This window comes from Pezoporus flaviventris, unplaced genomic scaffold (assembly GCF_033815535.1).
Source record: "Pezoporus flaviventris isolate CSIRO_AGI_PZ_B2104156 unplaced genomic scaffold, CSIRO_AGI_Pfla_v1 ptg000148l, whole genome shotgun sequence".
Classification (NCBI taxonomy): Eukaryota; Metazoa; Chordata; class Aves; order Psittaciformes; family Psittacidae; genus Pezoporus; species Pezoporus flaviventris.
Genome location: NW_026892696.1, coordinates 688,332 through 712,452, shown reverse-complemented (window position 1 = coordinate 712,452; position 24,121 = coordinate 688,332). Strand labels below are relative to the sequence as shown.

The window sequence follows — 24,121 nt, the reverse complement described above, 5'->3', positions numbered from 1 at the left end:
AGTAAATATATAATCTCCCCAGGCCAGTCTGTGTGACTTGCTGGCTGTAAAATACTTATCTCCTGATAGGGAATGGGTAGTACCCTCTACGAGCAGCTTTCCTGATGGATGTCTACCAAAGTGAGGGCTCCCTCCTTTCCTCGTTGCAAGGGTAGGGCTTAATTGCAGGAAACTTTGCTTCCTGCTTCTCCCTGACCTAGGGGCTCCTGCTTGACTAATGTGATAATGTAACTGCTTTGGGTTTGAAGCCTTTCTTAATTAAACTAAAACTTCTGGAGCTTGGCAGACCACAGGAGGGAGAAATTAAAGCTCAGCTGCTTGTACACCACCCATGTACAGCTTGTTGTACATGGGTGGTGAGAAATGCAAAGGGAAAGGGGAGGGCAAGAAGCAGTGGAAACAAAGTGGCTGTGCTTCAGCTGCTGCTGACCTGATCAAAGTAACTCCAGCAGATTTTGGGTGCTGTTAGGCTTGTAGGAAGGTGTCTGTTTATATCTGTTGGTGAGAAGGAGAGCTAAAGTTATGTCAAGAACATAGGTCAGCTCATCAAGTGTCGCTGGTACTGTCTGTGTTTTCTGCCTCTGAAGTAAATGGGGCTTTTGTGTGTCAGAATTGGATGTGAGACCAGCTGCAATAAGCCCTTTGGAATATGTTGCTGTGATTTCTTGACATAACTCTAAAGTCTCTGATTTCTCAGATACAGGCAGCTTTTGGGATGTGTTTTGTAGCAAGAAGGAAATCATGGATCATACTGTATGTGTGTTTCATTCTGGTGTTTCAATAAAGCTGAAGGAGGGAGAACGCGCCCTGTATTGGAGCAGAATTTGTCTTGGATACGAGTTATCTCAGGCTGAAAGGCACAATGGAGATGAGGAAATGTTCAAACTGCTTTGGGAGGAGGAACTTTCAGTTCCCTAACCCAGATTCCTATTGATAGCACAGAAAAACAGTGCATGAAACATTTGCACAAACATTGGAACCGGTTTTTGGGTGAGGTAAGGACTGGACTCCTTTCCATCAACAGCACTGTGTTGAACTGGCAGCATGACACTAGTTAAAACTGTGTGCTTGAATCCGTAGTCTGGAACACTTGTTGCAACACCAAGTCAGTAGTCTGTGCTCAAATGGTACTGAGCTTTATTGAAATCTGTACTAATACAAAACATACTGCTGCTTAGAACTAGAAACTGGATCTCTGGTATTGGAGGAGTCAGCAAGCACTGTAGCTCTCATACATGTGTGTCAATGTGATGTGTTCCCTGCTCGTATTGTGATGGAATACCATCGGTAACCCTGTTCTTGTTTCTGCAGAGTGACCAGCAGCTGGATTGTGCCTTGGATTTGATGAGGCGTCTGCCTCCACAGCAGATAGAGAAGAATCTCAGTGACCTCATTGACTTGGTGAGTATTGGATGCTCCAACCTGAGTCTGGATGTGATGGGGATCTGGTATGTAAGAACATCTTCTGAAGCATCTCAGAGGTGTGGTGATCTGTTTCTCTCCTTGTCCAGTGGCAATGTTGAGGAATACAGCAATTGCCCAAACGATGTCAGGAATCTATGTGTTTACTTTGGGCAAGCCAGCAGATCCTACTGTGTCTGCATGGACATGCTTTGGGATGAAGGGGTAGTAAAAGCTTTCTTGATGAAGTCATAACTGGTTTGGAGGCTGCTGTTCAGTAGAAGTAATTTGGGGGAGTTTATGCAAAGTTGATGCATGTCCCTGTACATGTGTGGTGTCTCCTGATGACCTGCCTGCCTGGTTGTAGCTTGACACGGGACTCCTGCAGTGAATGTGCTGTGGCACTTGCTTCAAAGAGATTTTCAAGACAGAATATGTCAGAACACCCAAATCTGTTTATAATTTATGCTTTCTCTCAGGTATTCTGCACTCCTGTGTGTATCCCGTGGCCAGCCGTCTTGTGCCCAATCCCTGTTTCCTGCTTGCACCTGAAACATTGCTTTTCCGTCTGTGCTAGTGAAGAAAACTAATGTAGGAAGGAGGTGTATGCTCATCACACAGGATTCTGATTGCCTCACGTCCTGTGATGCACAGTTGGGCTATAACAGGCTACTGAGTGTCAGTTGTTCCCTAAAACACTGTGTGGCACAATTACCTGTGGAGTAACTTCCTGAAATATGGATTTAATCTATAGAGAACCTACTGTATGGGTGGCTTGGAAAACTTGTTGCTGTTGTCCAGTCAAAATATATGCCTTATTTCTGACCTAAGCTTCTAAGTCTTTGCAGACAGATGATATTGAGGCTGGAACAGGGCTGTTAGACCTTTGAATTAAGCCTTTTGTCTTTGCTGTAGTGACTGACTTAAATTTATCAAGCTCTACTGCAATACTGCTTTTACTTCCATAAGCCAAGGTACGGGTAAGAAAGCTCTGTGCATGGGGAAAGAAATTGCTTCTTGCAGTAAGGGATTATTTCTCCTTCTTGAAACCATTTAGTAATGGGCTACATCTGTGCCACCAAAACTCTTGGCAACCTGAAGCATCACTTTTGTGGCTGTTGGTGAAGGTAGGACCCAGAAATGAAACCACGGCTGTGATCTGGGGTGACATGGTTGGGATTCGGATGATGTTTGGAGGACTGGACAGGTATTGGGGTTTGAGCAGCTCCTAGGACCATTCAGAACAAGTTGCCTGGGGAGCTGTGCTGAGCTTGGCTCTGTGATTGGTATGAAGTTTTTTTTTAAAGACTCAGAAAATTGCTGCTTACCTCTGAAGGTTGGAATTGCTTTTGGATAATGCTCATTAGTGCTCTACATGCTTTCCATCAGCAACGCGCTCCCTGGACTTCTCTTCCTATTGCAAGTGTAACATAAACCAGAGCAGTTGGATGCTTGTTAGGAGGAGAGTCTGTGTGATTCCCACACTACCCACTGCAGTCCCTTCTCTGGGGGAAAAATGAACTGATTTGTTAAATCCAGTGTGATTTCTTTATTGTTGAGACATCTGTAGAGCTCTTCTGCAGCTGCTCTCAGCCTGACCTCCACAAGCCTGAAGTCTACACTCCAGTTAGACTGGATGCACTGCCACCTGTAAGAGTTCCAAAAACAGCATAAACCAGACTCCAGCAAATAGTTTTTTTGACCTTTTTTTTGGCAAGTTTCATCCAAACCTTTAAAGCTGATGTTCTCATTCTATTTCCTGTACCATTACCAGACAATAACCTCCTTGAAAGGAAAGGTCAGACTCCAAATGTATGGCAAGTGTAAGTAGGTTCATTACATTTGTGATAGCGTCGTAGAATCAACTGGGTTGGAAAAGACCTTCAAGATCATCAAGGCCACCACTAAACCATGTCACACAGTTATAAAAGATGGCACCCAGGTTTTTTTTCCCTTTGTGCTTGGTTTCCTTGCTTCATTACACTGCCATGCTGCAGTAGATGTGAAGCAGAGGCCTACATCATCTTTTTGTGTGGGAAGCTTAGGTTATTACTTTGAGGTCTGCTGCAGCTCAGCTCCCCATGGTCTTTCCATAGGAATTGATCTATGACTGAGAGTGTAGCTGCTGTTTTTGCTGCTTGCTTAAGATCCATTGGAAGGAAGTTGAAGATGGACTTTCATAGGTTGAAGGTTACCCAGAGAAGCTGTGGCTGCCCCATCCCTGGCAGTGTTCAAGGCCAGGTTGGATGGGGTTTGGAGCAAGCTGCTCTAGTGGAAGGTGTCCCTGCCCATGGTAGGGGGCTGGAACTGAATGAGCTTTAACATCCTTTCCAACACAAACCACTCTATGACTTAAAATTGTCTTAGTTTTGGAAAACATTTAATATACAAATATAGCGAAGAGCTGATGTCTACTTCCTAGGCTTGGAATTCCTTGTGGGAAGGATAACGGCATGAAGGTCCCTCCTTGAGGTCTCTCTTTGTCAAAGCCATCCTCTACTCCTACTGAGTATCTTGGTCCATGGGATGTGTTCAAGGCTGTATGTTACTGCCCCCAAGCGTTGGGCTGCCAAGGAAAAGGGCCTAAACTTAAACATGAAGTGAAAGGGTGGGTGGAAGAGGAGAATTTTTGGGTCACTGGCCCTTATCAGAACATACACTTCTCATTCATTAGCAAACCAGTTTGTGGTTTGCCCTTTTACCACATCTGTTGTTGCAGAGTCTGCAATTAGAGTTCATTAGAGACCTTGTCAATCACAGGACTCCAGAGGTCCAGTCTGAAAGAAGCTGTGCTGGTGCTGGTAATGTGCCTTGGCATGGGACACACTGATTGGAATTCACTGGGCCATTATTTGTAAATAGATTACTTGGGGACTGTCAGAATGTCCTAAATGTCCACAAAAAGAGTTCAGTGGAGGCACATACCTTTTTAATGACAACTAATTTAAATTAGAATGGTTTTCCATGTAGCTCCTTTGGAATCTGGGGTAACTGAAGCTTTGGAGCATGTACCTGTGAGGCAAGTCTGAATTGTAAAGCAGTTTGCATAAGAGAAGTGTTAAAGGTGATTGTCCTGCTCTTGAATGAATTTGTGATGAGGACAGGCCTGGTGATAGCACTTGTCACATTAATACAACTCTTAACTGTGTAGCATAAATACTCCTCCTTAGTGCCTCACATTGTCCAGAAGCTGCTGCTGTTGATACTGTGCTTCTCTTCAGAAGTCAGTTATGAATCACATCTGTTCTCATCACTTGCTGAAGGAGAATATTAGGGGTGTTTTCTGGGTGGAGATGTTTCTTGGTATCACTTAAGAGTGAGATCTTGTTCTGACTCATGGAAGTCTCACCGCAGTAAGGAAGCTGGGAGAGCTCCCTTTGGAGTGGCTGAATGCTTTATACTGAAAGATAGAACAGGCTGAGAGTTGTCTTCCTGCTTCTTTTCTCTTAAGATCACTAAGCCAGGGCTTAGTGTCCTTTCCAAGAGAAACCCTGAAGGAGGGAGGCATCAGCTTTCAGGTAGTGATGGGATCTATTCCTAGGACACCTTGGCAGCAGAATGACAGGGCAGGGCAGTGACAGATGCTCAGTCACAGCCTTCAGAAGCCTTTGGTGGGTGTTTCTGCAAGCAGCTTCACTGAAATGGCTTCAAGGGAGAGGTGGGAGCTGGAAGGTGGATTTATTGTGCTCATGGGCCATGTGCAGCAGATAAGGGGGCTGGGACACGATTGTCTCAATGGCTGTGCTCTCAAGCTCGGTAGAAGTTAAGCAAGTTCCCCTTGCAAGTAGGAGTTTCCTGCTGAGTGTTTGATTTGGGTGTTTGCCTGTGTGTAATATAACTTAAATGAAAAACGTAGCTGAGTCAGCAAAATCTGCTGGCAATAAAAGGGATGGAGAATTGTCCTTATGGAACTGTCTCACAACCTGGACAAGCAGATTCACCAGGAGAGTGGGGTTGCTCACAGCCGCAATCACCTTCCTGTCTTTTCCAAGCCTGATACTCAAGTAAAGCTCAACTTATTCCCCAAAGGGGAAGCTTTCTTGAAGTACAGGATCAAGTTATGCTGCCATGGAGGAATTAAAGCTGGAGTTTTGTATAGATACAGCAGCCAGTAATGACACTGGTTATGTTTCACAGCTCTGTTTGCAATTAAAGAGCTGGGAGGTGATCATCTTTGCCTCCTCATCGCAGGAGAATGCTGCAGTATTTTTAGTAGAATGTGTTACTCTCTGAACGTCCCAGAATGGTGAATTTAAAAACAAACTTAGGATTTTGCAATATTTACACAATGTTCAGGACCTTGCTTCATGGAGCTGATGTGCCTTCAGGCAAGGCTCGAGTCTGCCTGCATGCCTTTAGTAGCTGAAGGTAGATGAAGCTAGAGAATGTATCCTCCCCACCACCCCCCACGCAGGCAAAGTGCCTTGTTTGGTGTGCACAGCCCATAAAGAACATGAAATTGTCACTGGAGCTTTTTGTGTTTGGAGTCCAAAAGCCTCTGCAGTCTGGAGGAGAGATAAAATAATTGAGTGCAGATGGCAGCTGAGCATCTAGTGAGGGGGGGTGGTGCTTAAAAACCCCATCAGACTCAATGCAAACTTAAGCAGAAGTGCATTGCCAGCCTCGTGGTCTCAAAGCAGAGTGTGTGACCTGTTCTTCCTGCCTTGGCTGACAGATTCTGTGCCACCAGCAGCCTGTTGGGATGTGAACACAAAGATTGTTGGCTAAACAAGAGGCTCTGGCTCTCTGAATAGGTTTATGGTTGCTGAGAGCCAGTTTTCCACTTGGTGAGGGGCTGTAAGCAGGAGTTTTCCAGCTAGAAGGGATTACCTCTGGGTATATTGATGGTAATAGGAGATAACAGTGAATGTATGTAAATTGTTAATGTGATGCTTGGCTTAGAGCTGCAGCCCCACTTGTAGAAGGTTGTAAAAGGGAATTTCACTTCTGGCTTCATAGTCACTTGTTCTTTTTAAGCCTAAACCCTGCCTTTCCTTCCTTCCAGGCTCCTGCCTCTGCACTGCTGGTGGTAGGGACCCCTAAAATACCTATTTAAGTATCTTTCTAAAGGAGTGTGTGTGGGGATCACTTGGTGAGCTTGAATCCTGATTAGAAACCTGGGGGGGGGGGGGAAGCTGGGATATAGAAACATCACTGGTGAGAACATGCATATCCCTTCATTGTAGCTGGATGTATCCAGCACCAGCTGGACTCTTGATACAAATAGTCAAGACTTCCCAAGATATTGATATGCTGTGGTGGCTCCTGGGACTTGGGACTGGTAACGAGATACAGAAGCCTTCACCTGCAGGTCACTAGTCAAAGGCTGGGGCACTTCAGTTGGGGCTGCCAGATGGCTGGCTTTTGTTTCCCAGTAAGCTACAGGATGGGGAATGCAGCAAAAGCCCTATTTTATCCAGCAGATCACCGGAAGAATACCAAGGATCCTGGTTTCTGAGCTTTTCAAATGGAGCTCCTGGAGCTGACCAGATAAATCCTGTAATCAATGTGATGTTGCTGCCATGCCATCACTAACTAGACAAACTGGGATCTGCAATTCCATTAACATTTGCCTTTTTCCAGTGAAGCTGCTTAGTTTTCATTTTGGTTCTGCTGATTGTTGCAGTGCTGGGATTCAGTGCAAATACTTGAATAAAGCTGAGCTGTTTCTCCAGTATCAATTACATCTGGTCTTGAACACAAAAGTCCATTTAATAAACAAAGCTTGAAGAATGTGTGGCCCTTGGACATCTGATGGATCAAATTAATGTTGAGCAATGTGCGGATCTGTGGGAGTGACTTTCCAAGTGGTTTCAGGTCCAAGCTGAGTGAAGCCTGGCTTCCTTCTTGGGTTTCCACAACATCCGTTAGGCCGTGGCTGTGTTCTGCAGGAGCAGGAAATTCGGAGGCTGTGCAGTGACTCAGGAAAAGTATAATAATATTTTATTAGATGCTGGCCCGGAGGGGAAGGATCTGAGCTGAAGTTTGCAGGAGTGCCCAGTAACTTGCATGGGTTCTTTGCAGTGGAGCGGTGTCCCCAGGTGATGTGAGCTGTGGCTTTGTCCGCTTCTGTAATGATTAAAGTTGTCTTATGAAAGAAAATCAGGTTTGCATGCAATGAAGATACTCTCTTTCCTCTTTGGATGTGACGTTACATTAAAACCTGCTCTAGTCACATGTGTGCTGAGATATCTGCATGTTATAGATGTGAATTCGAAAGACAAATGGATCTGAGCACTGCTTTTGCTAAGCTCTTGAAGCTCTCTTCATCTTCCTTCTGGGTCTTTAAGGAAAACGTATCTTCTCACCTTTAATTTTGCTGCATTTAGCATATTTTTCCAGTGTGTAAGGTTCCTGTGGAGCTCTGTACCCGCTGACCTCTGAATAAACATGGAAAAAAGAGGCTATTTCCAGGGACACAACCTTGCGACACAGCACTGCTGCTTCACTTGTAAATATGATTCACTTCAGTCAAGGCTGTAGGAGAAAACAACAGCCTTAATGTACTCTAGTTGAGTGCCTCAGTAAGCCACTGGGTATGTAAGGTGCAGAATTTGATTCCCCAGCACTGAACACTTCTAAGATTGGGCTGGGCAGGGTGCTGGGCCTTCTACTCTATGTCATGCTTTGCCTAGAAGGATTGGACCAGATGATCCTTGAGGTCCCCTCAACCTCATATTCTGTGATTCAGAATCTGATGCGATTCAGAATCTGATGCAATTCAGCCAGCAGGCTCAAAGCAAGGCTGGGGAGTGCGTTTAAGACATGAAGAGCTGAATTACTGACCTTGTCACTGCTGGACTCTTTTAGATGCTTGTTTAATCATATAAAACTAATTCAGAATCAGTTGTTTAGTTGATAAAGTTCCTTTAGCCATAGTGAGTGAAGAAGGAAGGATTATTAGTTGGCTACTCCAAGAAGTGTACAGTTTCAGCTTTGGCACAAGTGATTATTTGTCTTGATGGCAGCACAGTTGACTTAATTAAAACACTGTCCACATACCTGCCTTGCTCTGCTGGAGAATACTGTTGCACAAGACAACAGAATCCTTGTTCAACATGCAGGATTATGCTTAACTTGCTTTTCATTCATCTTTCCCCCCGCCCCGTACTACACATTTATTGTATGTCCCCCAACCACAGTGCTCTGTTATGTGGTATGTGCTCCTGACTGATGCTGCTGTTCAGCTGCGTGACTCAGTCCAGACCCCCAGAGATCCTTCTGCTTTCTTCTTTTCTAATTCCCAATGAGGGTGGTCTTGCTCCCTGACTATCCTACAAGCACCATAATAGATGATTGAGTGCTTATTTATGGAAACATGGGTGCATTAGAGTCCAGAGTACACTGTGGACCAAAGGAAACTAATGATGGACTTTAGCTAAAGACACAAGGTTAAGCCTGTATTCAACATGTGGCCTCCCCCTGCTTGGGGTGGGGAAACCTTGTGTCAAAATAAAGAAGGGAGCCTAGTCTTTGCTTATAAAACACTCCTCGTTGCTTCAGTGTTTTCATCTCAGTGACACTTATTTACAGTGCAGTGATGAATTAACAAAACCCCTGCTTTGGTATTGCAGTGTTTGGCTGGGGGAGTGGGTTAATTCTTGCCTTTCTAAATTGAAGTCCCAAGTTTCCTATCTAATGACTCTTGGCACCTAAAATCATTTTGGCTTTTCAGTTAACACAGAACAAGCTAACAAGGAAAGTTAACAGCACAGATCCGCTGTTTGAGATTGGGAACTCAGAGGATAGGTTGGTCTCCTGAGCAGAGTTGTCTTTGCCGGGATCAGCAATTCTGGGTGTTTTCTTGCTAAATATAAACTGAATGTGCCCTAAAGAGACCAAAATGCTTTGGGGAAGGGTCAGTGCTTGACATGGAGAAGAACAGAAGGAAAGGTATATGTGTAGTGGAAAGTAACTGCTCAGTGCTGGCATTGCAGCAGCTGACATAGCCTGGCTGGGCCAAATACCTTATCACTGCATGTTCTACAATGCAAAGGACCTAAATTCAAAAGGAAATCCAGTATACATGAATCTTGTAACTGCATTCTTAGGAAGTACAGCAGCTCTTGAAAGTTGATGTAATAAATGATACAGAAATGGTTCTCTTGGGATAACTGTGCCACTTGGGGGTTTTCTGATAATTAGAATTGCAGGAGGAGTTCCATCAGCTGGAATACCTCTGTTCATTTTATAGACACTGCTGAAATTGTCTAGTTCATCCAAAGTAGGTGAGTGAGTTTTCTTCCCTGTTTTATCCTGAAGGAGGAGAGGAGAATATATTGCCTTAAGTCCTGTAGTGTCGGTACCAGAGAGGCAATGGATTAGTATAATGTAGGATTGTACTCTAGTGAGTATCTTTCTCCTACGCAGCCAGGCTGAGAGAGCTGGGCTGGGTCAGCCTGGAGAAGAGAAGGCTCCTGAAGGGGAGAGTTTAGAGCAGCTCCAGTGCCTAAAGGGGCTCCAGGAAAGCTGGAGAGGGGCTTGGGACAAGGGATGTAGGGACAGGCCAAGGGGAATGGCTTTAACCTGCCCGAGGAGAGACTGAGATGAGCTCTTAGGCAGAAGCTCTTCCCTGTGAGGGTGCTGAGGCGCTGGCCCAGGGTGCCCAGAGAAGCTGTGGCTGCCCCATCCCTGGCAGTGTTCAAGGGCAGGTTGGACACAGGGGCTTGGAGCAAGCTGCTCTAGTGGAAGGGGTCCCTGCCTGTAGCAGGGGTTGGGACTGCATGAGTTTTAAGCTCCCTTCAGCCCAAACCAGGCTGGGATTCTAGGATTGCATCTTGAAACCAATATGAATTCCTTCTGGTCAGTGAGAGGTTGTCCTCTGCCACTAAGTGCTATGGAAGCATCATACCAGCCATGTGCTTTTTTAAAAGGAAGTTAAACCTAAACATTAATCTTTGGATTTTGTAAGGGTTGAAAATTCAGGTGGTTATTGGGAGCTTTTATGTAGGGGATTGAGTTTGGGGCTTCTTTTGAAAGTGCTTTCTATCTATATATTGGGAGCTTGAAGACATGTCCAGCAAGACCGCTCGTGCTCCCTTACCACATGCGTAGTGTAGGGCTTTTCCCAAAGAAATGGAACCCAAACAGAGTCTGGGAAAAATGCCACTTTTCTCCAAATGGTGTTTTCATCACCATTATTCATTTTAAATGCACATCATTTGACTGCATTTGAGGTTAAAGAGGCTGTTCCTGGACACTTATCTCTGCTGATGGGCAGCTGGCCAGGGAGCAGCTGAGAAGAAGAAATACATTCATGCTGGTCACTTTTAGGAACAACACGGAGCAAAGCTGTTCATGATGAGGTGCTTTGGGGCTGCCTTGCATGCACCTGAAATGGAAGCAGTCATGTCAAGTTGCTCTCTGCCTGAAGAGTCAGCCTAAAATTAATAGCTAATGGAGAAGCGAAGGAAGAGCCAAAGTGGAACCAGATGGGCTCGTGGCCGCAGATACATCATCTCACTTCACTTGGGCCATGACACTGCTGATTTGTAGCAGTATTTGGGTTGTCTGTCTTCAGAATATGATTTTCCTAAAAGCTTTTTGCTTCCTGCCCACCTTCATTTACTCTGTGAATGTGGAATGGTTTTGACGTTGCTTCAACCAGGTCTCGAGTATCAGATGCTGAGCCCCTATGAGAAGCATCTAGCTTTATATAAATACTTTGTTAATCAGAGCCTTTCAGTTATCACTCAGTGCCACATTAAGCTGTATATAGACCAAAGTAAAACACCTCAAACTAATGGTTTGGGCTTTTCAGCACTGTCAGTAAAGTTACCAACCATTTCTTGATTTTCGTCTGTGTGTGACTGCAGGATAACTTTAGGTGTTGCATTTCTTACTTGTCCTTTGGTTTTGTGGGATTTTTTGGGTTCTTTTGTGGTTATGTTGGTTTCTGTTTGTGCCTGCTTACTCTGACTAGTATCCCTTGTATGTTACTGCCTTGGGATTGGGAATGGTTTTGTTTCAGGCGGTTGGGTCTCTTATGTCATATCTAGTGCATCCAGGTAGTTAGTGCTTACGGTTTGGGAGCTGCTGCACCTCAAATTGTTTGGTTTCTTTTCTCCTCTAGGCTTTTTCCCTTCAAAAATGTACTCACCAGCTCACTGAAGAGCTGGCTGGAAAAGAAGAAAGTACATGTCCACATTGTCTTTATTCCTCCCTCCCCTTTTCATTTCTTATGAGTTCTGAATTCATCACTTCATGATTCATTTTACCCTTGATTGCCTTTTGTCTTCACGTTCTCCATCAGGTTTTCATCTCTACAATGGAGAATGAAATGTGGAAGAGATGCCACATTCATTATTTCTTTTATCTTCTGTTTCAGCCTGTTGTCACCAATATATTCAAGAACTTGCCAGTTGTCCTATATCCTGTTGCAATCCCAGCTTTCTGTTGGAAAAGGGCATTTTACTTGAGTCCCTTTCTCTTGCAGTGAAATCTGGAATGCTTTTCCCAAGGGAAACACACAATGTGCTAATTGTTTAGTAATAGCTCCAGGAATGATTTGTTGATGGTCCCTTGGTGCCCTGAAATATGTAGAGAGATGGAGTTCCTGGAGGAACCACCCATGTGGCCAAAGCCTGCAGTATGGGAATATGGATACTGATAATGGAAATGGATATTGATCATAAGATATTGATATGGATATTGATCACAAGAGGCCATGGGATGGAATTTGTGCTTGCATTCATGCTACCTTCAGGCTGCACAGTGTCATCTCTCTGCAGTACATCAAAGATTCTCTGCCATGTTAAGAGCAGATCTTGTAGTCTTTCTCTATGTGAAGCACAGGGGCCAGCTGGGGATCTGAAGCCATTAAAGCTACCTGTGTAGGAGATGTGTTTGACTTTCTGTGTGCACACACAGACACACAGATTTTTATTAGCCAACGTGGTAATGTTTGGCCAGCTGCCTGGAAACTATTCCAAACCCTACCCAGAGTGGGAGCCTGTGCAAAGCCCACTCTGGTGGATAGATGGTGGATGCTGCATTAGCAGCTCCCTCATTTCCCTCCATTATAAATATTTACCTTTATTCATCATTCCTTGACAATCACTTTACTGGCTGGCTTTGGCAAGAAGCTAACACTGAGGATGTATATACTGAAGTGTACTGGACCACACTAGTGGTTAGGTAATGAAAGCTGGAATTACTGGAGGTGGGAGTATAAGCCTGTGTTGTGAGTAAAGTGCAGCTTGTTTTAGTTCTGACTTGAAAGGGTTTCTGGCTCTGGGGCAGATGTGGGCTGTGAAGAACAGAATCTGTTCTTCAGGATGCTGATCTCTTTTAACCTGAATGTGTTACCCTCCGTCCCCTCCAAACAGGTTCCAAGCCTCTGTGAAGATCTCCTCTCCTCCGTTGATCAGCCATTGAAGATTGCGCGAGATAAGGTGGTAGGAAAAGACTATCTATTGTGTGACTACAACAGAGATGGAGACTCATATAGGTGAGTTCATATCCAAAGCTCAGAGCTAACTGGTTTACTTTGTGAATGAGAGCTGTGTTTAAGGGTTGCATTCCCTTCTCCCTCTTATTTTTAGCAAAAATAGAAATTTAAGGGTCTTAAACTCTGCGATGAAACTGTGACTGTTTCAAATCCTCTTCTCTTTAGTACTAAAGACACTGGCTATGAAAGTTGATCTTAGTGTTTTTGGAACGTGAGAGGGCATAAACATCATCTCCAGACCACTGTAGAGTGCCTCAGTTTCAAACAGCATGGGTCCTGCAGCAGACTTGCCACAGTGCAGGCTTCTCTCTCCATGGGGCCACAGGTCCTGCCAGGAACCTGCTCCAGCGTGGGTTCCCATGGGGTCACAGCCTCCTTTGGGCATCACTTTCCTCCAGTGTGGGATCCTCCATGGGCTGCAGGTAGAGACTTGCTCCACCATGGACCTCCATGGGCTGTGGAGGGGGACAGCCTGCTTCACTGTGGGCTGCAGAGAAACTGCTCCGTTGCCTGGACCACCTCCTCCCTTCCTTCTCTGACCTTGGGGCCTGCAGGGCTGTTGCTCTCACATACTCTCACTCCTCTCTCCAGCTTCAGTTGCTCTTGTGTGGCAACTTTTTCCCCTTCTTAAATACAGTATCTCAGAGGTGCTACCACCATTGCTGGTAGGTTTGGCCTTGGCCAGCAGCAGGTCTGTCTTGGAGCTGGCTGGTATTGGTTCTGTTTAAGATGGGGGAAGCAGCTTCTCACAGAAGTCACCCCTGTAGCCCCCTGCTACTAAAACCTTGTCACACAAGGCCAGTACTGTCCCATGGTCTGTCTCCAGAGCAAGAGGAGGGCCACAAGGATGAGCAGGGGACTGGAACATCTTGATAGCAGCACAGTATGATAGCAACATAGTATGCACCTCCTGCATGAAGGCAAGCTGAGAACGTTGGGGCTGTTCAGCCTGGAGAAGAGAAGGCTGTGTGGAGACCTCAGAGCAGCTTCCAGTATCTGAAGGGGGGCTATAGGGATGCTGGGGAGGGACTCTTCATTAGGGACTGTTATGACAGGACAAGGGGTAGCGGGTTAAAACTGAAACAGGGGAAGTTTAGATTGAATATAAGGAAGAAGTTCTTTCCTCTTAGGGTGGTGAGGCACTGGAATGGGTTGCCTAAGGAAGCTGTGGCTGCTCCATCCCTGGCGGTGTTCAAGACCAGGTTGGACAGAACCTTGGGTGACCTGGTTTAGTGTGAGGTGTCCTTGACCATGGCAGGGGGGTTGGAACTGGATGAGACTATTCTATGATTCTATGATTCTGTTGCTAAAGGGGTGACTAACATACTTCTCTTCCTGTAGCACAGTTACGTCTTAGAGAATTAAAACCAGTCACATCTCTAGAAGAAATGACTGTGAGGGCTTTGAGATGAAAATTATGGCCTTGTTATGAAATGAAACCATCTATTGTTGCAAGGTTGTAAAATCTGTGGCATGGATACAGCAACAAGGAGGTGATGCAAGCACTCGGTTTAAACAAAGTCATCTTCCCATACAAAGGGGGGGGGGGGTTGCCAGCTGGGAAAGGCATTTTCACTCCTGTTTGCAAAGGATTGAGTCTGATTTTGGACATGTGGTGCCATTAGTTCTGGATGAAAATCCTTGCCCTAATGTTTAGCAAAGGAGAAGAATCCCTCTCTACCAAAATAGCTGTAGACAAACCCAGTGAAAATATCTGACCAATATAAGCTGTGTGTAATTATAACAAAATGAGTTTTGAAGTAGAAGGGGCTGTAATACTGGCATGGTACAATGGGTTTTCAGTATTTTGGCTGCCACTTTGGACAGAGTCTCTCTTTAAATGTGTTTATTTTCTACCTTGCCATTGGGGTGATTACAGTTGAGAGGCTATAATCGCTTCCTCCTCTTAGTTATCTTCTCCCTTTCCCCGTTTTCTGCACTGCCTGACTTCTCTTAACAGCTTTAGTGACCCTGGCCTAGTTCCAGATATGTAATTAAGAATCACAATGCTCATACTGCAGAAACACTGTGAATATTGCATCACCTTCTTTTGACTCTCTTCTCTTAATGAAGGGCACTAAGCTTTGAAGTGATGACCACAATTCATCTTCTGCCCTGAGTTACAGCCCAGCCATCCCTCTGCTTCTGGTTGTGATTATAAGAGTTACATCGGTGGCTCTCCTTGTAGCTTGGGTATAACAGCTTACATTCTCTGTGCTAACAATTGGGACTGATCTAGTCAGAACCCAGCTTTGCTTTGTACAGGTTTGCAGTAGGGTTTTACGTTCATCTGGCCAGAATGTTTTAAGAATTCTATTTTAAAGTGGAATTCCAGAGAATATTGTGACAATTCATTTTTCCTTTGGCTCAGGCCATCATTGCAGGAGCAGGTAAGCTTACAAAGGATTCTAGATTCATTGGTATCAACTGCTTTGAGTTGTAGGAAAGGTACGTACCTAAACTGAAAGCATATCTGTACACGATGTACGCAGAGATCATGCTGAGATTCATTTTGCCCTAGAAGCAGTAGGAGGAAATGATAATGGATGCTGAGTTTGACAGTGTATCTGCATTGCAGCTGAGTGTAAATCTGGGGTTTTCTTTCTTGGTCAAGAAGTGAGAAGTTCTCTAAGGTGAAGTGTTTGCTTGTGTTCTTTAGGGTTCTAGTCTAACACTGAAAGTGTGTTCAACCTTCTACAAAACAGCCTGGTGCCTTTTAAAAGCATTTGTGCATTGAGCTCATCTGCCTAAGCCACTCAGCTCTACTGTAGCAGCTATGTGCATTGAATCAGTTCTAAATTAGTAGCTAGGATAGTTTTATCACTTCTGCCCTCCACAGGGTGTACTCCTGCAGCTGCATCCTCTCTGGCAGATGCAAAAGAAGGGATTAGATCCTGTCTATCTTCTGGGCCTTTCAAGAGATGCTTTCTCCCTGCAGTTGTGATCTTTTCTTGCAGTCCCCTTGTATCCTGTGTAGGCTGTTGACATCTAGCACCAGAGGCACAGGAATCTTGAATGGGTACTTGTTAAACAGTGCTGTGACACGCTGCAGTAACTACTAACACTTGCTGCCCCCCTGCCCCTCCGTGTTGAATGAGTGTATGTGGAAGCCCTGTCTTTAAGGTTAGTTTCATGCTCGACTGAGATTTGCTCAGTCTCTTTCTAAGAAGATATTTAAAGAGTTACAAGAAAGCAGGAGGACTCAGGGGGGGTTAAATCACATTGACATTTTCAGGCCTTATTAAGTAATGGGGTTTCAGAAAAACTATTCCATTTGTTCTTCTAGAATAGGCATAATATATTAATCGCTGGCATTAATGAATGCTATTCTTTAAGGCTTTGGATTCAAGTGTTCTGGATTGAAGTGATTCTCCCTGCTGGAATTGATTGGTCTCAGCTCTGTTTTGTGAAGTAAATTCTTTCCTTCAGCACAAAGCAAAAGCCTTTGAAAGCCAGGCAAGGCTCACATGTGCGTGTGTTAATCCCATTCTGTGCCTGTGTTCAGACACTGTTATTCATACCTCATAAAACCTGAAGTTGTTACTGGGAAGTGCCTCTTACACTAATTTAATCAATTAGGCCCAAATCTTGGAGCTCTGCTTTTAAAAGCTTTTGATATTTCCAAGATTTCTCAGAACCACACGGGCAATTAGAAGTCTCAAGGAACGCTATTCCCTACCTGCAGCGTGCTGCAGCCCCAATTACTGCCCACTTCAAACCAAACACTGGCTTTCCTCTTATTGGAGGGGTTGTTAATTGCATTTCTTTTAATACTAACCCAAGGATTTCAAAGCCTTCTGCAGACAAGTGAGCCTCGTGCTGCTTGAGCAGGAAAGGTGGAGCTCGATAGTCAGGTTTCCTACTGGGAACCAAGTTTTATAGGTGTTCTTTTAAAGTGGTTTTACAATTAATGAATGAAAACATTAATAAATGGTATTCTTTTCTCTTTGATTCTTTTTAAGCTTCAGTATATTTATGATCTCAGTCTTCAGGTTTGGAAAGGACCTTAAGATCATCCAGTTCCACCCCCTTGCCATGGGCAGAGACACTTCACACTATACCACGCGGTCCAACCTGGCCTTGAACACTGCCAGGGATGGGGCATTTGCTGCTTCATTTGTTCCACAAAGCAATTACCTGCTAAAGATTGAAGATCCTTCCTGCTGGGAATTGGCTTTGATAAAAGCTGCTGTGGGATGTTGGCCATTCAGGTGATAACTCCACAAGTCTCATCGGGCAGCATACGCAGATATGAATATCCTCATGCTCAGCCCATCACAGTTTACTCCTTCCCCACATTTGGACTTGCTTTTCTCCATGGCAGGCATGGATCAGACCAGAAGGTCGATTTTTGGAGCTTCCCTTGGATCTTCATGGATAGATAATTTCCCGTTTCTTCCAACTGCAGCACTGCTACTCGAGGGAGCAGCTTCTCCTGCGTGTAGTCTTGCAGGCACTTCTGTGAGTGCTCCTGTAGTAACAGAGGTTTGTGGAGGACATCAAAACAGCCTTGGAATCCACATTGTGAAGGCAGAGCTTTTCTGGTTTAATGTAAGACTTCAAGGTCCCTGACTTTGTCCATACATTTCCACTCTGAGTGTGTTTGATCACTCTATTAAATGGAATCCTTATGTGGAATTTGGTGCCAGCACCACTGAAACCTGTTAGCTGAAACAAAAACCATTCTCTTTTAGGGAAATTAGAGGTCTGACTTTTGAAATTTAAGTGCTTGTCCATCTGCCTTTCTTCAAATAACCTCAGTGTAAGCTTTGACATGTTTCAAGTACTCTTCCACCAGAAGAGAAAAAAGCACAGGGTTCTGTTATGAGGAGGTTTTGTTGGGTTTGGGGTGGTTTCTTAGGTGAAGCAGCTGCTGGCCTCAACCAGAATGGGTTGAAAATGCCCCAGTCTGCTGGTTAGACAGATCTGTGTTACTGTGCTGCCCTTTGAGTGCCATTTCTGCACCCTGTGGAAGAGAACTGATGTTTACAATGAAAGTATCTTGATATCATGGCTTCTTCATGAGTGCTGTGCTCACTGGTTTCCTCTTACATGAAGGAGAAGCATCGCATGCTGAATTCACAGAAAACAGGGGTTTTTGAATCAGTGTTTTAATGTAGAGAAAGAAAAAGCAAGTGCATCCTCATGAATGGTGCTGGTGAGGCAGCAGTACACTCCTGCATTGCCTGGTATCCAAACTATGGCTTTGCTTTTGCAGACTTCTTGATAGCAAAGTCAGTGCTCTGTCTGCCTGAAGTGGTGACTCTCCAACATCGGACACTAGTTAAGATTTGGCTGGGCAGGGTGCTGGGACATAGCATCCCAGCCTGGTTTGGGTTGGAAGGGCCCTTAAAGCCCATCCAGCTCCAGCCCCTGCCACGGGCAGGGACCCCTTCCACTAGAGCAGCTTGCTCCAAGCCCCTGTGTCCAACCTGGCCTTGAACACTGCCAGGGATGGGGCAGCCACAGCTTCTCCGGGCACCCTGTGCCAGCGCCTCAGCACCCTCACAGGGAAAAGCTTCCTCCTTGTATCCAGCCTGAACTTCCCCTGTTTCAGTTTGAACCCATCACCCCTTGTCCTATCCCTGCAGTCACCGATGAAGAGTCCCTCTCCAGCATCCTTGCAGCCCCCTCAGACACTGGAAGCTGCTCTGAGGTCTCCACGCAGCTTCTCTTCTCCAGCCCCAATGTTCTCAGCCTGTCTCTGGTCTAGGCCTGGCTTTGCCTAGAAAGGTTGGACTAGACCTTGAGGTCCCTTCCAACCTGGCATTCTAGGATGCCATGGTGTCAGTTGGATTTGTGTGTACTGCCTCGTGGGTGTAGCTGTGCCATTTGGAATCCAACAGGTAGCACCAGCAGTGCATTAGTGTGGATCCCTTCCAGGTTTTGGAGTTGCTGGGTGAGGAGCACTGCTGTAGCTGTCCACTCTTCTCCAGAGCAACCAGGTTGGAAGCAACTGTTTCAAAATGAGAACCACCAGGTGAAAACCGGTGCTGGGGGTAGATGTGACACAATGATTTAGCTTTTCCTGCTGTCTCACCTTTTGAGTCAGACGTGGTGGGGAGGAGGGAAGGGCTCTGGAAGCACAAAGCCAGGGCAAAGCAGGGCCTTTACTTTATGCTTTGCATTAAACAGATGTCAGAACTAGATGCCTTTCTGTGAAATGAGTAACAAATGGCTACTGAGGAGAAAGCCTTGACGTATGGACTGCATTAAGACCTGGTGCTGGTAGGCTGGAGTGTTGTGAAAAATGAGTAGGTAAAGGGTAGAGGCACCCTTCTTGAAACCAGCAGTGATATATGTAGGTTGGTTATTCCAAGGGGAAATGAAAGGGAGAATGCTGGTTTACAGAATGGGAATTATAAAAGTCTCAAGCAGATGGGCAAAAGGCTTCCATTAATCTTTTAATACCAAATCTTTCATTAAGAGCACAGAAATCTCTTCCACACCTGCAGCAACCATAGTAAAACCTGCAGCCTTACAGAGCCTGTTAAATCCTTCCAACTGCTCAAGCGTTTCCCTAATGTTGGACTAAAAAGAGAGTTCATTTCAGAGGGAGAGACTGGAAGAGAGTTTGGAGGCAGCAGTGTTCAGCTCTCATAATGTCAGATCCCAAGGAAACTGCACAACCTATTTGTATTTGCATGAGAGTATTTAATGTGCCACATCTGAGGCCTGGGTTTTGCCTATTTAAGAAGGAACAGATTGAAACCTGAACATGATTATTTATATAGTAAAAACCTGAAGTGGGGGGGGAGCGTTCCCCAGGTGCACTGTGAGCTGTGGGGAGTTGGTGTTCCCTTGCCCTCAGTGTTGGGGTGGCGTTTGAGGGTGGAATTCTCACAGATGGATTGCTCTTGGTGCCGTGTGGTATTTTTGGGAAGTCAGCATCTGTGGCTCAGCTCAGAGCCACCAATCTCCAACCTTTCAGGGCTTGTCTTGCTTTTTTAACCCTCTGTTTCCCTTGTCTCTTTGGCAGATCACCATGGAGTAACAAATACGATCCTCCCCTGGAAGACGGTGCCATGCCATCTGCTCGCCTGCGCAAGCTGGAGGTGGAAGCCAACAATGCCTTTGACCAGTACAGAGACTTGTATGTCAGTTCTACCCTACAGAGCCCTCTGCTTTCTTTGTTTCCTTCAGCAGGCAGGCGGGACACACAGTGGGTCCAGATGGTGGCCACTGGCTGCCTCTGAGAGTGGCACACCAGGGGCAGCAGAGGGAGGAGGGTAGGCAGCCACTGAGCTGCTGCTGGGAAGTGTATCCACTGTGATTCCATGATAGGAAACATGATCAAATTTGTCAGCTGATGCCAAAGGCAGTTCCTCAGGTGCTTTCCTGCCTCCCTCCCCCCTTTAAGATATTGATGGTGTCTTTGCCCTGAAAGGACCTGTGTTCTCTGTGATCTTGACTCAGTTCAGTCTTAAACCATCTGCTTTTTCCATTCCCTCAAGACTGTACTCTCTCAAAATATCTATATATACTGCAGCAACTTTCACATCTTCAGTGAAATGACAGGAGCTAGCAAACTGAAACGCAGCAGTTGATGGGGAGTCATGTAGTGTTGCAGGGGCATCCTCCGATGCTTGTTTTAGGCCCTGCCTTGTTAAAGAGGCGTGAAGCAAAGGAATTAATAGAGTGTAAGATAAATGTACATTAGGCAGTGTGTTTTTTAAGTAGCAGTAGGAAGCTGGCTGACTTGCCCAGAGAAGTTGTGAATTCCCCATCCCAGCCGGGTTGGATGGGGCTTGGAGCAAGCTGCTCTAGTGGAAGGTGTCCCTGCCCGTGGCAGGGGGTTGGAACTGGATGAGCTGATCCTTTCCAACCCAAACCAGGCTGGGATTCTGTGATGACTTTCCAGTTGAACAACTTTTCCAAAAGGTGGGAGCATGCTGGTCGTGCACCTGCAGTCCCATCTGAGCAGTGCTGGTGATGCCATCAGCTGTCATCTTTACAGGTTGTGGTCTCCTGGGCAGCGATGGAATGGAAATAGTAACAGCGAATCTGAAAAGCAAGCGTGAGTTGCAAAGCAAAATGAACTTACTGCTTTATCCAGTGACGGGCTGCTCTCTTACTGGAGATGCCTAATGAGCATGAAAAAGGTGAAGAAACTCCACTGCTGCTTCATGTTGCCCAAAACTGGACATAAACCACATCCTTAGCTGTTGCTCGTCATGTGTCACTGTGCTGTTAACAGTGCTAACAGAAGCGGGTTGGCAGGTACTTTTCTTGCTAGAGTTTCTGCTCATTTTAGGATGTGGCTTGAGGTGAATGTAGCCTGTCCAAATGTGTAATCTTCACACTTTTGGTACAGTATCCAATCTGTGCTTCTTCTCATCCATTATTTTCACAGATACCCAACTCCTCTTGCCAGTAACAGTTGTTTCTGGTATCTGAACTTACTAGAAGAAAGGAGTTTTGTATGTGCAGCGGAGAGGTTTGCAGTTACTCCCCAGATGCAGAACAGACCAAGACCAACAGGTTCTTAAATACACTAAGGTGAAACTGAGGATGTTTATGGAACCAAGGTTGTCTTTCTAAACCCCTCTCTGATCAGACGAGTGTGAAGTCATGGCTGGATACAATAACTCCTTTAGGAAGGTTCAGTTGCTGGAGGGAAAGCGTGGTGCAAGCTGCTCTCAGGTTTAGGTGAACCTGTTCAGCACATGGTACAAGTAGTCTCAATATATTGTATGGAAGTAAAAAGCAAGATTAGATCCAATTTCATCTTTCATTTGGCCAGTCCAGGCTTTATAGGCAATACATTGTTACAGGGAGTGATGCTCACAAAGACTTCATTCTGGTGTCATCAGCCAGAAATGACGGAGACCCTGTGGCTCGCGGTGTGCTCAGACGAGATAAGCACATCTGTCAGCACCCTGCGCTTTGGGGCATGTTCTGATCTCAAAAATGTGTCAGAAAACCAGGAGAAGGGTGCCTGACGTTGTGCTGAGCGGTGCGAAAATTGGGGCATTCTTTGGAAAGTATTTGCAAAGCTAAAGAAACTTAACCTGGCCATTGGAAGGGTTCCTCGTGCTTGAAATTGGAAGTGATTTGTACTTACGTACAACAGAGATTTGGATAGAAACATGCTTTTGTTCTACTACTTGGACTCTAGTTTCCTTAATGAGCCAATTGGAGTTTGTATGTTGACAGCAGAAGCTTAATTTTTACTTGGAGATTGGAGGGGGGATGAGGTTGGGGTCACAGCTTTCCTCACTGCTGCTTGCTGCTCGTGCCAGTGTTGCGGGTTGGGAATTAGTGTTAACAGTTACCCACATAACATATGCTGGAGCCATCTGAGGGTCTGAAGTGTGGGGAAGGTTGTAGTGGGAGCAAGAGGGCAACTGCAGTAACGCAGGGTGTAATTTCCATGGTCTGATAGAGCTGGAAACTAAGACTGTATCTGTAAAGGCAGAAGTAGGGCTGAGGTAGAAGCTCTTCCCTGTGAGGGTGCTGAGGCGCTGGCACAGGGTGCCCAGAGAAGCTGTGGCTGCCCCATCCCTGGCAGTGTTCAAGGCCAGGTTGGACACAGGGGCTTGGAGCAAGCTGCTCTAGTGGAAGGGGTCTCTGCAGGGGTTAGAGCTGGATGAGCTTTTAGGTCCCTTCCAACACAAACCAGGCTGGGGTTCTGTGATTAAAGGTGTCACTGATCTCCTGCTTTGGCAGCTTGTGGCATGGGAAAAGGAGTGCACGATGTGTCAGTTCCAGGACAGAGTTACCAGTGTCATTTCAGATTCCAGAGCCAATGACAGCAGAGGTTTTCCAGCTTTGTGAAGTATTTCAGGCTCATTTAAAAGCATTGATGTATTAAGCAAAGCAGCAAGTAGCATGCTGGCAGTACTGTGTATTCTGTGGAAATGATGGTTTCTGTTGCATGAGAAGTTTTATAACAGAGCCACCTTCCAGTAACAGTGTTCATTTTGTAGCCAGTGTGTGAAAAACCTTTCTTCCATTGACCTTAATGGTGTCTGTTCACTCTGATGGGGTTCTGTCCAAACAGACTGCTCATAGGTGACACCAAGCTGCTGAATGCTCCACATCACAAAGTTCTTCTTAGAAACTGTGAGTTCAAGTGCTGTGCCTGTTGCACTGTTTGACTTTGAGCTTGCGTTGGAGATTAAGATGATGAAAATGATGCTGAGAGACAATCCTCAGGTCTCATACATCAGCTTCTCATACAGCAGTTTCTTAAGAGGCTGTTCTGCCCCTCTCTACAGGGTAGAGAATGCTTTTGAGGGGCACCTCTAACCACAGCTCTGCTGTGTTTTATGGGAGAGAGGTAACAGTTAATACAAAACCAATCTGTAGGCAGTCGTTTACAGGGAACACCAGGCCCTGTGTGCTTGGATTTCCTGGGCTGTTCGACATTGTATTCCTAGAAGGAAGATTTTAGCTGTGATTTCCTAAGCAGTTTGTGGCTCTGTTTCCAACCTCACTGGGCTAAGCTGCTGGATTTGTGCTGTTGCAGTCTAGCCAGGACAGACTGCCCTTTGCAGAAGGATGTTGTGTGTCTTAATACCTTGTCTGAGGTGTCCCTTGCTCTGCGCTATGCTTGCTTCACTTCTCAGCTTTAAAATACATCTGACATGGGTCATTCCAGGGGGAAGATACTTGCTTTCTCCAGAAAAATAAGTGCTATGGAGAATGTGTGCTACTCCAACTCTGCTCTCAGCATGTGGTCCAAGCTTCCTCTGTCTGATCTCCTGCTTTACCTTTACACACACTAAGGGGTAAGACCACCCAAAGTTCATCTCAGGATCTCCCAAGACTTCAGATAGTTTCATTTTTTCCTTGTGGCAGTCCCATTTGGCCCACATACCATTCCTTGCTAGAGTTCTGCTTTAATCAGGTGTGGTGAGCATCCACCTACATCTAGTGAGTCATTGCACTTAGTTGCCATTTCCCAAGGGGTTGGCACCTGCTGGTGTGGGTGTTTGGAGGGAAACAGCCTGTTATGCATTTGCTAATGGATTGTTTCGCACAGATTGGTCACATTTGCTCTTAAATCTTAGTTTTCCCCCCAAAAGCTTCTTGGCCTGCAGCAGTGTGTGACTACAGTGGGCAAACAAGTAATATCGTACAGGGTTGTTTCAAACCACGGAAGCTTGGGAAGAACAACTGTGCTGAATGTTCAGCACCTCTTAACCAGAGCCGAGTTGTTCCCTGTAAGTGCCTGGTTTAGTGCCAACTACATTTAAGTGTCTTTAGACTTGCCCACCTTTTATTTCTAGAGGCACATTCATGTCTCTTTGGGTTGAAGAGGAATCA

General features: G+C 45.5%; 1 protein-coding gene across 3 annotated transcripts in view; it reads left to right on the top strand.

Annotated features, from left to right (window-relative positions):
* CAPZB (capping actin protein of muscle Z-line subunit beta) overlaps positions 1 to 24,121 on the top strand; it is a 72,511-nt gene that overhangs the window by 27,317 nt on the left and 21,073 nt on the right. For all 3 annotated transcript variants that reach the window (XM_061479440.1, XM_061479437.1, XM_061479439.1), the window contains 3 exons: positions 1,312 to 1,401; positions 12,729 to 12,850; positions 19,830 to 19,943. In XM_061479440.1, coding sequence (XP_061335424.1) covers positions 1,312 to 1,401; positions 12,729 to 12,850; positions 19,830 to 19,943 — 326 coding nt within the window. The remainder of the gene's footprint in view (positions 1 to 1,311; positions 1,402 to 12,728; positions 12,851 to 19,829; positions 19,944 to 24,121) is intronic.